General features: G+C 47.3%; 4 protein-coding genes across 5 annotated transcripts in view; 3 read left to right on the top strand and 1 right to left on the bottom strand.

Annotated features, from left to right (window-relative positions):
- Positions 1-215: 215 nt before the first annotated feature.
- The window catches only part of LOC136361763 (histone H2B 1/2/3/4/6), a 40581-nt gene continuing 28234 nt past the window's right edge, over positions 216-12562 (top strand). The window contains exons 1-2 of one of the 2 annotated variants that reach the window (XM_066319904.1): positions 216-648; positions 2580-2595. In XM_066319904.1, the coding sequence (XP_066176001.1) occupies positions 261-641 (381 nt within the window). In that variant the 5' untranslated portion in view covers positions 216-260 and the 3' untranslated portion in view covers positions 642-648; positions 2580-2595. Of the gene's footprint in view, positions 649-2579; positions 2596-12562 lie in introns of those variants that run through there. The other variant, XM_066319905.1, reaches the window with a different exon arrangement.
- On the bottom strand, positions 7517-9393 carry LOC136361739 (histone H2A-IV). Its single transcript, XM_066319869.1, has one exon. It carries the CDS (start codon positions 9339-9341, stop codon positions 8952-8954), a length of 390 nt encoding a protein of 129 aa, XP_066175966.1. The 5' UTR covers positions 9342-9393; the 3' UTR covers positions 7517-8951.
- On the top strand, positions 9518-10101 carry LOC136361740 (histone H2B 1/2/3/4/6). Its single transcript, XM_066319871.1, has one exon. The coding sequence runs from the start codon at positions 9676-9678 to the stop codon at positions 10054-10056; it is 381 nt and encodes a 126-aa protein (XP_066175968.1). The 5' UTR covers positions 9518-9675; the 3' UTR covers positions 10057-10101.
- LOC136360941 (histone H3) lies at positions 11260-12077 on the top strand. Its single transcript, XM_066318532.1, has one exon. The coding sequence runs from the start codon at positions 11581-11583 to the stop codon at positions 11989-11991; it is 411 nt and encodes a 136-aa protein (XP_066174629.1). The 5' UTR covers positions 11260-11580; the 3' UTR covers positions 11992-12077.

Genomic DNA, 12562 nt, shown 5'->3' with positions numbered 1-12562 from the left:
GCTCCTCCTCTGATAGGCTGAGAAGTAGGTCTTGTGATTTGCAGCCAATGAGAAGGCGAATCCAATTTTGACCAATCAGACACGAATACCGGGCAGTGATGACGTCAATCCGTGGTCTGACTAATGAGAGCGTGCACGGTCGGAGCTCTTAATTTGCATAGAGGTGCTATAAATAGGTGGCGCGCAGCCGTGCTCCTCACTGCGCCACCGGGCTGATCCCAGAGCTTATCCTTGGTGTCGGGAGACTAGCCATTGTCGCCATGCCTGAGCCGGCCAAGTCCGCCCCCGCGCCCAAGAAGGGCTCCAAGAAGGCGGTCACCAAGACCCAGAAGAAGGGCGACAAGAAGCGCAAGAAGAGCCGCAAGGAGAGCTACTCCATCTACGTGTACAAGGTGCTGAAGCAGGTGCACCCCGACACGGGCATCTCGTCCAAGGCCATGGGCATCATGAACTCCTTCGTCAACGACATCTTCGAGCGCATCGCCGGCGAGGCGTCGCGCCTGGCGCACTACAACAAGCGCTCCACCATCACGTCGCGGGAGATCCAGACGGCCGTGCGCCTGCTGCTGCCCGGCGAGCTGGCCAAGCACGCCGTGTCCGAGGGCACCAAGGCTGTCACCAAGTACACCAGCTCCAAGTAAATACTTGGTAAAAATGCTGCTTAACCCAAAGGCTCTTTTAAGAGCCAGCCAATTTTTCAATAAAAGGGCTGTGCAGTCTTTTTGTGGCATGTTTTAGGGGGTGTTTTTGTTGTTTATTTAAGGGGCTTTTAGGATTAGTGTACCATTTCATGGATTGTTTTGATAAAATACTGCTATGGAGTTTACTACATTAATATACATCGTTTTACTAAAGATGGACGTAAAGGCAGTTTTAAATCAGTGAGGCTGTTGGTAGGGTTTTCTTAGGTGAACCTTTCCTTAATTTATGTTATGCTCAATTTTCGGTATCGTGTTATATATGAACTAAACCTTACTATTGCAAGTCTCCATATTATGTCTACTGCAAACTGAAGGGTAAAAATCTGGGATTTTCTAGAGAGGGGATCGAAATTATTATTAATGGATACTCATCCGTGTGCAGCATTGTTATAGTAAGATCTATCATTTGATGGTGGTCAGTCTTAGGAGTTCTGGGAGATTTGGGTTACTTTTGTGGCCAAAAATTGTAGACAGATGAGTACAGTGCACTGTACTATTAAAGAATATATGCTGCAACAACTGATATTTACCTTAGGCTCTTGCAAATAGCCTAATGAATAATATTACTCAAAAGTGCTTTCTTAAATCTCATTTATTTTCACCGTTTGTGCTTATAATGATCCTGTTCACGTGATTTTTAGTAATTTGCCCTGTGACGGTCTTAGATTCTCCTTGCAGGTAAGAAAACACGTGATTTTTTTTTTTTTTTAAATTATCTGACCTTTTCTTCATTAGTCTGTCACTAATTGTAATAAAACTTTTAAATACTAAGAAACCAGACAGGCTGGGCTGACTTCATAAGCTTGCAGACTTTATTTCATAGCTTCTAATTAGGCTCAAGCTGCAGGCTTTTGAGTCACTCCCTCTCAATCTTGAATAATTACATGCAACTATAGATGCAGATCAAAGCCATTATTACTTATAAAGGTGGTCTGAATAATGCTAAATTTCAAGTATATAGTGTGAATTTGTGAACATACTTAATTCATACTGGGACCATAGAAGCACAAAAGAGAAGTTTCTACTGCTGCCTTGCATGTTCTTAGGTAGTACAGGTGACAAGATAAGACACCAGGTCTCTCATAAATCTGTCACCTAATACCTAATAATTGTTAACTTCAGTTTGAAGGGTTATTAGGACTTCTCAGATTAGATTTCAGATATCCAGTGGGAAGAGGTTTTCTCCAAACTCTTCTTTATCAGCTTGAAATGGTGTTCTGCTATCTCTCCAAGTACATCAGTGCAAACTGAAACACAGATGGCTTATTCTGAGCGCCTGTATATGTCTAATACTTTAAAATATTAATAAACCATTGTATATTCCAGTCTCTAGGCTTTTTCCAAGTTTTCCTGGGTTACTAGAAAAGCACAATGAAGTGCTCATATTTTGACAGGTGAAGATGGCCACCAGAAAAATTTATCAGTGGCTATCTGTATAATCAGTCATGTAAAAAGATCCCAGTTCAAACTACAGCTCTCATGGGAAAGCCCTGCTGCCTGACTTAAAGCAGCATCTCAGTGATGCCTTTTGGTCTCCCAGCTCGTGTTGGTTTTGCCTTTCCTGTGTTTGTGTGCTCCTTGTCACACACTGTGTTAGGAGCCGTCACAGAAATTCAGATGAGTTGTTTTTTGTGGGTTTTTGGTTGGTTTTTTTTTGTTTTGGTTTTGGTTTTTTTTGTTTTTTTTTTTTTTTTATAGACTGTTCCAGCATGTGAAGTCGTTTCTAAGCCAATGAAACTCTTCCCTAAACAGAAAACAAAATGTTGCTGATTGCTTCTTTGGATGTCAGTACGAATGAGATGGCAATATTGGGGGCGAGACTGTGAGCACAAGTTTGACATCAGATCTGATTGTAACATAACTCTCATTTTCTAACAGTGCTGAGAACAAAGTCTCTGAACTGATACAAAGCTACTAGGATGGAAGATTTTTTTTGAACTTGTTCTTTTCACCAGATGTAAATGTAGTAGGATTTAAGCTCAGCAAAAAAATAATAAATCTTAAAAATTTCATGCCACAACAGGATGAACATTCAAAAACCACGAATGCAAATAGGGTGAGTATAGAATCATAGGCCAACTTATTCTTCAATAATTCATGTTCATTACTGTTCATTCCTTTTTATTTCAGAGCAGTGTCCTGTTTGTATTCTTAAAGAGGCCCTACCCAGATGACATCACCCAGCACCACTAAGAGGGCATGGTGTCCAAATCCATCACCCTGGTAGAGAAGGTATTGCTGCTGCTGCCACCAAACCATGAAGGAAGTCAGCAAATGCCCCCTCAGTTTTCCTGCCCTGGATTCCTCTTTGAAAATGGGTTTCCAACTCACTGACTAAATGGTTTCTTTTATCCAGTGTGCAGAGCAGATCGAGACTGGTGTCTGCAAAGAGGAACTCTTTTCACCAGATTTGCAGCCCAAATTCTATCGGTGTCACCCCTCATCCGATCCCCAAATCCAAAAATTTATTTCTTGGTGGTGGTTCCTTGATGTCACATTGATTTTTTTTTTTTTTTTTTTTTTTTGGTCACTGGGCTGGACTCTTTGTGAAGTTATCTAATTCTTGTGATTGGTTCCTTAGTCCATCTTCATTCTGCTTCTGTCTTGCTGCTTTCAGCTTGTTCTGTGTTTGTGACATTATTTTTATCCAAAACTTTACACTCTCATCAGCTCATGTGCCCCAGGCCCCAACTTGTTGACCTTCCAGTGCAAGGCAAAGTTATTAATCCCAGCAATTCTCCAAATTGAGAAGTGTTTGAATGCACACTCTATAAACAGGCCCTTCATGTTGCCTTTTAATCTACTCTCCATGTTTACTTTCAAAATACCTCTTGATTAATGGCATCTGAAATATGGGGAATATTTACACTTGGTAATACAAACATTTTTGTCAATTTTTTTTTTATATCAGCAATTTTTTGTATCTTAAATTATCAGAGTGATATTACAGTTCAGTCCTGTAGTAAATGACTAGCAAAAAAAAAAGAAATACTAAAGAAAACACGATCAGTTAAAAAAAAAAAATCCCCTATTTTATTTTTACTAGAATAATAAAGTTAATATCACTCCTGGAAGAAAATGTATCTTCTCTAGATGACCATCTCTGCAGTAAAATTTATGTTTGTTCATCATCACATTTTTAAAAAATAAAAATCCTCTCTCTTTTTTTCTGCAAAAGTGAAATACACCGGCTGGGCAAACAAATATCTGTATTTTCTAGTTCCCTGACAGAATAGTGAATCAGAAAAGAGAAACAGATGCCATACACCTAGACCAAAACCTGACAAATCATAGATGGTCTGCAGCAATTTTTTGCTACTTCCAGGGGTTTTTTTGGGTTTTTTGAGCATTTTTTACTTTGATGGGGATTTATTTAATGCTTGTTTTTCTTTTACAGATGAAGTAAAGCAATATCTGCTCTCAAACCTGAAATATATTTTTTTTATTGCCACCTGACACCCAAGATGAATTATTGCAATTTTAGTTTCCCATAAGCTTCCTTTCCCATTTTAAATATGTTTCATTTGTTTTAAAACATCATGTTTTAATATAATTACAGGTTCAGGAGAAACTATGGACTGCAGCTAGAGAAAAATATTGTGTCTTATACACACCTGGATGCAGTGTTTTCAGCCATCAATGGAAATCTGCGCAGGTTAGGTGATAAATAAAAAATATTGAGACTTCAGGTTCCAAAAACCTGGTGGAAGGGTTGTGCCATTCAGAGCAGCACAGCTCAAGACAGGACACAAATCTCACTGGAGGAGAGGGCGGAAAGTCGGTGGAAATGCAGCTGGGAACTTCTCCCTTCCCTGCTCACACACACAGGAGAAAGAAAGAAGGATTACAATGAGCAGAAGCATCTCTTTCCTCAGGGACTGGGGTCACAGAACCAGAGGCTTATGTAGGTGGAATGGGTGGTTTTGGTTAGGTTTCTTTCATGCCTACAAAAAACCGAAATTATTAGACTGCAGTCCTATCAAAGTGGTTGTTCCAAAAGAATTCCGTGTCAAAAAATGAAAGAGGGTATTAATAAATGAAGTTCATTCTTTCATTTTTAACACTGAGAATCTCAGGCAGCAATTCTGAAAATAAATCATTTTACAACTAGGAAAAAAAGTAGATTGAAAAGAGTTCCAGAACAGATCAGAATTTTAATCCCACATAAAATCCACAGCCTTTTTGTACTTGTATTCCTATTTATAGTGTGTGTAGATTTTTTTTACTTGCAAAGTTCATAGGAAAATGGAAGAAATCATTCCTGAAATAACAACAGAGTACACAGTGTTACAGCTGAAATCTGAACTTTAAACAGATGAAAGGTTTTGACCTCCTTTTGTGCAATATCTGAGCTGTGAAGAAATGCACACATCTCTGGTATGCATCCTCTTTTGCTTTTGGAGCAAACAGCCACTGCAACAAAAAACAATCTGAACATTCCACATTATCAAGTTTTGGGGTTTTTTTGTTGTTGTTGTTTGGGGGATTTGTTTGTCTGTTTGTTTTTAGGGTTTTTTTGGGGGGGGTTGTGGTTTTTTTGTTTTGGGGTTTTTTTGTTGTTGTTGTTGTTTTGGGGTGTTTTTGGTTTGGTTTGGGTTTTTTTTGCTTTTTTGGGTTTTTTTTGTTTTGTCTTTTGTTTGTTTGTTTTTGGTTGGTTTTTTTTTTTTCCTTATGCTCTTGGGACACAGCAAGGTTAGCGCCTTCAGTCATTCCACTTAGAAAAAAAGGACAGAAATTACCGTAGGAACAGCATAGCCCTGATCTTTCAACACATCAAAATACATCTTTTAACAGAGCTGCCTCCAGCTGTGCTCCAAGCAGCAGCAGACTGCACCGATTGCACCACAGGCAAACCTGGACTCAGCTGAGCTGGCTCAGGAGGCCAAATTTATATGGGTCAGTTCTACTCCTTACATGCAGAGGCTTTTGAAATGGTTGTCAAAAAACCCCAGGGAAGAAGTGAAATGGTCACATTTCACAAGCACACGTAGCTGCTGAAATTTTGGCCTTAACAGATACATGTCACACAAAACCTCATAGGATGGGTAAGTGCTGTGCTTCAGACTTACCTTAGCAGCTCACATTTCTCAGCAGGAAATGACATGGTATAAGGAACAGGAAAACACCAGGAAACTGCAAAAAAGCTGGGATTAATTTACAGCATTTATCTGAACTGAATAATGTCTACTTTTCTGCTTTGCCCTACAGATTTGTTTCTTGACAATGGTGAAGGAAAAAACTGGGGGCTGGAATGAAACTGAAGAGGAAATTTCATGTTTCTGGAGTTTAAAATCCAGGGACCTGCTCTGCCCTTCCAGGAAATATGTCTTTTCCCCGTTGTTCCCAGGGGCCTCTTTCAGTGTGCTGGTGGAAGCCACCGAGTAACTGAACCTGATGAGCTCCTAATCCTGGAATTCTTCCACCCATTCCCACTGTGAAATCCTGCTCCATCCCACCATTTCCTTCCTTCCAGAGGTGGATTAGTCCTTAAATCACCGCCCCTGGCACCAATGCAGGGAGCAGGAAATTATGTGCTTATCACATATTTGTGACTAACAAACCCAAAGGGTTTCATTGTTGCTGGAGAAATGATGGCTCCTGGTGGGAACCATCCACTCTGTTACTTACCCCCACTATATTTATGCAGCAACAGAAAAACTCTGCTTCAGCCTAGCTCTCCTCATTAACGTGTCCAAACAAAACTTCTGTGACTAAAAAAAAACCACAAAAAAACAAACAAAACCCCCAAAGAACACCAAAACAAACCAACCACAAATTCATACATAACAATTCCTTCATTTTAAAATCTGAAATCACAGCTGACCCGTCAGGCTGGGAGCCACAGTGCATCCCACTGTTCCAAACTGCCACAGACTCCTTTCCTCAGGCACCAGGAGCGAGGGATGGTGACAGGGCAGGTGAGTGGGGGATATGACATCGATGGGCCTCGTGGGGAGTTGGTGATGCCCTGCCCTGTTGTATTTCTCTGGGGAATGGGTTTTCCCCAGGAACCCTGAAGCCTGTAACCATGTAGTTTGACCCTTCCTTCCTTCCTTTCTTGGCCCAACTGGCTGAGTTCCAGCCATCTCCCATGAGCAGGCTAGATAAGCCCCTGTTCTTCCTTGTTCTTCTTCTTTCCCCCTCTCCTCCCCTCTGAGAATAAAAATCTTGGATCAACCCCGGGGGTAAGAGCCTCGTGTGGATCTTCTGTCTTGTCCCTGAGCTATTCCCCCAAAGCCTCCCAAGGAACTGAGCTAGCCAAGGAGCCGCGGGGGCTGCGGGGGTTTGTTTCACTGCCAGATCAATCCCATCAGAGTTGCTGAGTGCTCCCGTTTTTATCTTCCTTTCCCATTCTGCCCTTGCAAAAAGAAGTTGTGGTCGAAGAAATATCCAGGAGTCCGTCTGTGCAGATCAATGGAGGCTGCCAGTGCTCACACCTGCGTTGTCAGGAAATGTAAATGTTTCCAAAACAGTACTGCCCACTTAGCCCAGTTTTGGTAAAACACATCTGTAAAGTATTTTCGTGAGAGTGGCTGTACAATATACATTCGAGGTCCTGCAGCCCTTCATAATTTAGGATCTCGTGTAGCCCTATCTTTATTTTATGGCTTTATTTCCCATGTATGTAACTCGAAATTACAGCTGCATAATGACTAAACACATTCTTTAGCAGAGGAAAAAAAAAAAAAAAAGAGATTAAAAACTACAATAATAATTAATTAGAAATCTTCTTGACTATTACCAGTGTATCCTTACAGCAGAGCATTCTTTTATAAGCGAAAGAAACCCCAAACAAATGTTCTCTTGGTAGTCTCTACAGCCTACAAATTAGAATTTTATTTTAGTCACATAACATGGAGATGATGCACACATTTTCTCTCGGAAGTCTTTCCCATTAGTCTCCACAATTTAACAGGCAGAGGAGTTTCTTTACATGGAACAAGGTGTCACAGGGGGGAGTACAGAATTCCTTCCCCTATGGAAGGGTGAATTGATCACTGACTCAGTTTTAGGAAAGGTAAACTCACTGAACACCAGGTCACAGATGTTGAATCACGTCTCTTTTTCTCTGTACTGGAGGATAGAGGTGGGGAAAGATGATCATGGTGAAAACTGCTGCAGTGCCACAAACTGTAAGACAGAGCCTCATGAAGCCATGAAGCTGCTGGCTTCTGCAGCCAAGAGCCTGCAAGAGATTCTAAAGGGGAAAATAAGCCAGGAGGAGTCCCACTAAAGCCAGAAAGAAATTGGAAGGGAGCAGGACATCACCAGATAATTAAAGCAACGCTGAGGTCTGCTTTAAGAGCAGCAGCTTTTGTAAGAACTATTTGCTTTCTCCCAAAAACAAGTGGTGGCTCGCAATGCCCCACACCACGGGGAGAAGAGGGCCTGAAACCAGTGCTCAGTGCCAGAAAAATGAAATCAAAAATGATCGTGCTCTTTCCAGTGTAATGCAGTAACCACCACTGTGGTGGCAAATCACATCAGACCGCTCCTTGAGAACACAGGCAACTCCTACCTGCCTGATATATTTCCCTAGTGGTCTACAGCTCTGCCAAGGAAAGCCGATGGGACTCTCAGACAGCGTTAAAAGGCAGCAAAAGTGCATTAATCAGGGCCTCGATGCAGGCAAACAGAGCTCCTGTTGAGAAAACGTTAAAGGTCACTGCCGGGATCGCGTAATACTATTCGGCGCTTTAAATTTTTTTGCCTGCAAGTGTTACTTCCCTTTCCATTCCTCTGTCTCTGAAACGTGAAGGTGCAACAGTTACTAGCTCCTATTTAATACCCTTAAATGAAACAGAAACAGTCCAGTGTGCTGGTAACTCTTTGACGTCGTTGTCGAATACGTCCTGAGCAGAGCTGAAAGCAAAGTCGGAGATGGCTGGACTGGACATGTGATATTTATGGCATTACAAAACACTCACTTCCCACTGTTACCACATTGAAATGTCAACACATTGGTCAAGAAGAAAATTGTAGGTAATCCTAAAAAAATTAATTATTAACTAAAATAATCTTTAAGGAAAACATAGCTCCTTTAGGAACAAACGAAATGAGCATTGAGACATTCTCGAGACAGGAGCAAGAACAGCACAATAAACCCTGCAAAAAGTAAAATTTAAGCGTGTTTTTTCGCACTACATAACCAAAACCAGTGACTCAACCTTTTATGATTAAAGTGGGCAGCTCTGAAAAGAGCCTTTGGGGTTTTTTTGCTAAAATTATGCAGCCTTGGATCTTGGGTGCTCACTTGGCTTTCGCCTTGTGGCTGTCGGTCTTCTTGGGCAGCAGCACGGCCTGGATGTTGGGCAGCACGCCGCCCTGCGCGATCGTCACCTTGCCCAGCAGCTTGTTGAGCTCCTCGTCGTTGCGGATGGCGAGCTGCAGGTGGCGGGGGATGATGCGCGTCTTCTTGTTGTCGCGGGCCGCGTTGCCCGCCAGCTCCAGGATCTCGGCCGTCAGGTACTCCAGCACGGCCGCCAGGTACACCGGGGCGCCGGCGCCCACGCGCTCCGCGTAGTTGCCCTTGCGCAGCAGCCGGTGCACGCGGCCCACGGGGAACTGCAGCCCGGCCCGCGACGAGCGCGACTTGGCCTTGGCGCGCGCCTTCCCGCCCTGCTTCCCGCGCCCGGACATCGCAGCGATTCGGCGGCACCGACGGCGACAACGAAAACTCTGAACGAGCACGACGAGCCCTGCGCTCCGGCGCCCCGCCTGCCTTATATACAACCCGGGCGGAGCGGCAGCGCCTCTTGCGATTGGCTGCGAGACAGAAATCGTTCGGCAGCCAATGGAAGAGCGGCGTGAGAAGTGGCCAATCGCGGAGGCCGCCGCGCGCCCGGCTCGAGCACAGCCAATAGCGATGCGGCGATGGCGGCGGAGCCGCTATAAAGCCGGCCCCCGGGTCTGCGCCGCTGTCGAGTCCCGTCCGCGGCTGTGAGTGGCGAGGGAAAAAGCTGCGCTTGCCGCGATGCCTGAGCCGGCCAAGTCCGCCCCCGCGCCCAAGAAGGGCTCCAAGAAGGCGGTCACCAAGACCCAGAAGAAAGGCGACAAGAAGCGCAAGAAGAGCCGGAAAGAGAGCTACTCCATCTACGTGTACAAGGTGCTGAAGCAGGTGCACCCCGACACGGGCATCTCGTCCAAGGCCATGGGCATCATGAACTCCTTCGTCAACGACATCTTCGAGCGCATCGCGGGCGAGGCGTCGCGCCTGGCGCACTACAACAAGCGCTCCACCATCACGTCGCGGGAGATCCAGACGGCCGTGCGCCTGCTGCTGCCCGGCGAGCTGGCCAAGCACGCCGTGTCCGAGGGCACCAAGGCTGTCACCAAGTACACCAGCTCCAAGTAAAAGGATTTTAAATTTGAACCAAACGGCTCTTTTAAGAGCCACCCACTCTTTCAACAAAAGAGCTTGAATTTCTTTTTCTTTAATTCGTACCTTTGTACCTTGTCCTTTAACTTGATAGAAAATGTTTAAACCCAGAAGTCGAGAACAACTATTCGCCATAGTAATTCAAATATGCGCAGGGCTGGGAGGAGGGAAATTAGCAGTTCCGGTGGAAAAGTACCGTTCATGTCAAGGATAGGATTGTCAGTGTCTGGTAACCAGCTATGTCCTGCATGTGCTTCAATGGACCCCAGCATGTTCACAATTCGTTTAAAAACCCTAGAAGCCCGCTTTCTGTATAGGTACAGTGTAGCAGAGGCGAGGTAGCAAATGCATGATGTCGGGGGGGGGTTATTGGTCAAGACAAATGCTCCTACCGCTGGTACGTGGTGTTTTGCCGTGAAGCTATGCTTAGGGCAGACAGAATCGGAGGCATGCATGGCACAGGCGATTCCAGAGGACCTTGTGCCCTTGTTTTTCAGTTCTTTGTTTCTGATCAAAAGGCTCCGAGAAGGATGCCCACTGTCCTTCAGTATCCTCAAAACATATTTTCGCAGGCAAACGGTGGAAGAAAAGCAGAACGCTGTTCTGCGTTTTCGGCCCCGAACTGCACGGTCCCGCACCGGCGGTATCACCCAGCACAGGCTCCGCAGCGCGGCTCTGGCCCGGCTTTCGTTCGCATCTCTCCGCCGCCGATTCCCCGCGCCCCGTAACCGCGGCCGCCGAGCGCCGCCGGGGCTGGGGGCGGGCGGGCAGAGCCGGGGCCGCGCGGCGGAGCGCTCGGTCCGACCTGAGTGAGGACTGCGCGGAGCCAAACACCGCCCCAGCCCCGCCCCCCGTCCGTGGGCGGGCCCGGCCGCCTCACGCGCCTCCCGCCACGGCGCTGATTGGTGCCGCTCGCGGCTCGCGGCCCGCGCGCGCTTCACCGGGGCGCGCTCCCCGCGAGGGACGCGGCGCTTCCAGCGGCCCGGGACAGCGGCCGGGAAAGCTCGGCCCGGCCAGGGAAGTGTTGGCCGCTGCCTGCGCCTTCGGCCTTTCTGCCGCGGCCCTGAACCGAACGCGGCTAATGGGCGGGAAGAAGCCGCGAGCCCTGGCGGTGGGAGGCGGCTGGCGGCGGCAGCTTTAGCCGGCAGCGGCAGCTTTAGCCAGCGGCGGCAAGGCCGGGGACGAACGCGAGCGGCGCGGTTCTGGAAAAAAGAGGGCGAGCCGAGCCCGTAGTGTAGCGCTCGCCTGCGGGGCTGCCGCCCCTCCTGTGCCTTGCAAGGCGCCGGTCGAAGGCGGCGGGGGCGGGGCGAGGGCAGGGCGCGTTTCCCGCCCCGGAGGCGGGGCTCGAGCGGGGCTCGCGCGAAGCGACCAATGGCAGCGGGGCGGTGTCGCGCGGCCGGCCAATGAGCGGGGCGCCGGCGCTATAAATAGCGGGCCCGCGGAGCCGCCGCAGCAGCGGTGTCAGTGTCGGGGAGTGGAGCTGTGTGCTGGCGGTGAGCGATGGCGCGCACGAAGCAGACGGCGCGTAAGTCGACGGGCGGGAAGGCGCCCCGCAAGCAGCTGGCCACCAAGGCTGCCCGCAAGAGCGCGCCGGCCACGGGCGGCGTCAAGAAGCCGCACCGCTACCGGCCCGGCACGGTGGCGCTGCGCGAGATCCGGCGCTACCAGAAGTCCACGGAGCTGCTGATCCGCAAGCTGCCCTTCCAGCGCCTGGTGCGCGAGATCGCGCAGGACTTCAAGACCGACCTGCGCTTCCAGAGCTCGGCCGTCATGGCGCTGCAGGAGGCCAGCGAGGCCTACCTGGTGGGGCTCTTCGAGGACACCAACCTGTGCGCCATCCACGCCAAGCGCGTCACCATCATGCCCAAGGACATCCAGCTGGCGCGGCGCATCCGCGGCGAGCGCGCCTGAGTCTCCTGCCGCAGCCCACGTAGACCCAAAGGCTCTTTTAAGAGCCACTACATCAGCAATAAAAGAGCTGCGGCGCTGCCTTGAAAGATACGGGTTTAATGGTTGGGAGAGGAGAGCCGCTATGGTCCGAGGTATATCTATACAACTTGAAAAGTTTCGTAATAGCTCGTCCATGAAAGCGTGCAAGGTGTTAAAAAGTCTCCTTAACTAATAGTTTAGGGCACCTCAGTATAAATTTGAGTAAGACCCAGGAACTGTTGGAGCCAGGTAGATTTTTAAGTCTATAGTTTTTATCCCGGGACTACCGCAGGCACAGTCGTTTGTGCATTCCCCCTCCTCCCCTAGAGCTCTGTGGTCAGGTGCCGTCACAGTGAGGCGAGCTCCCTTCGAACTGAGACTTTGCTTAGCGCCCTATAATGTGTTTTCACATTTCCTCCATCTGATTTTGCGCTCACCCGCTGATTATAAAATACGTTACTCTCCGCAAAGCCACGAGGATGAATTGTAAATGAAATTGAGAACTTGGGGAATTTTATAAAATGGTTTTTTAAATATAGAAGAGCTCAGTAGT

This window comes from Sylvia atricapilla, chromosome 5 (genome assembly GCF_009819655.1).
Source record: "Sylvia atricapilla isolate bSylAtr1 chromosome 5, bSylAtr1.pri, whole genome shotgun sequence".
In the NCBI taxonomy this organism is placed as follows: domain Eukaryota; kingdom Metazoa; phylum Chordata; class Aves; order Passeriformes; family Sylviidae; genus Sylvia; species Sylvia atricapilla.
Note: the sequence above shows the minus strand (reverse complement) of the source record. Positions and strands in the feature narration are given on the sequence as shown.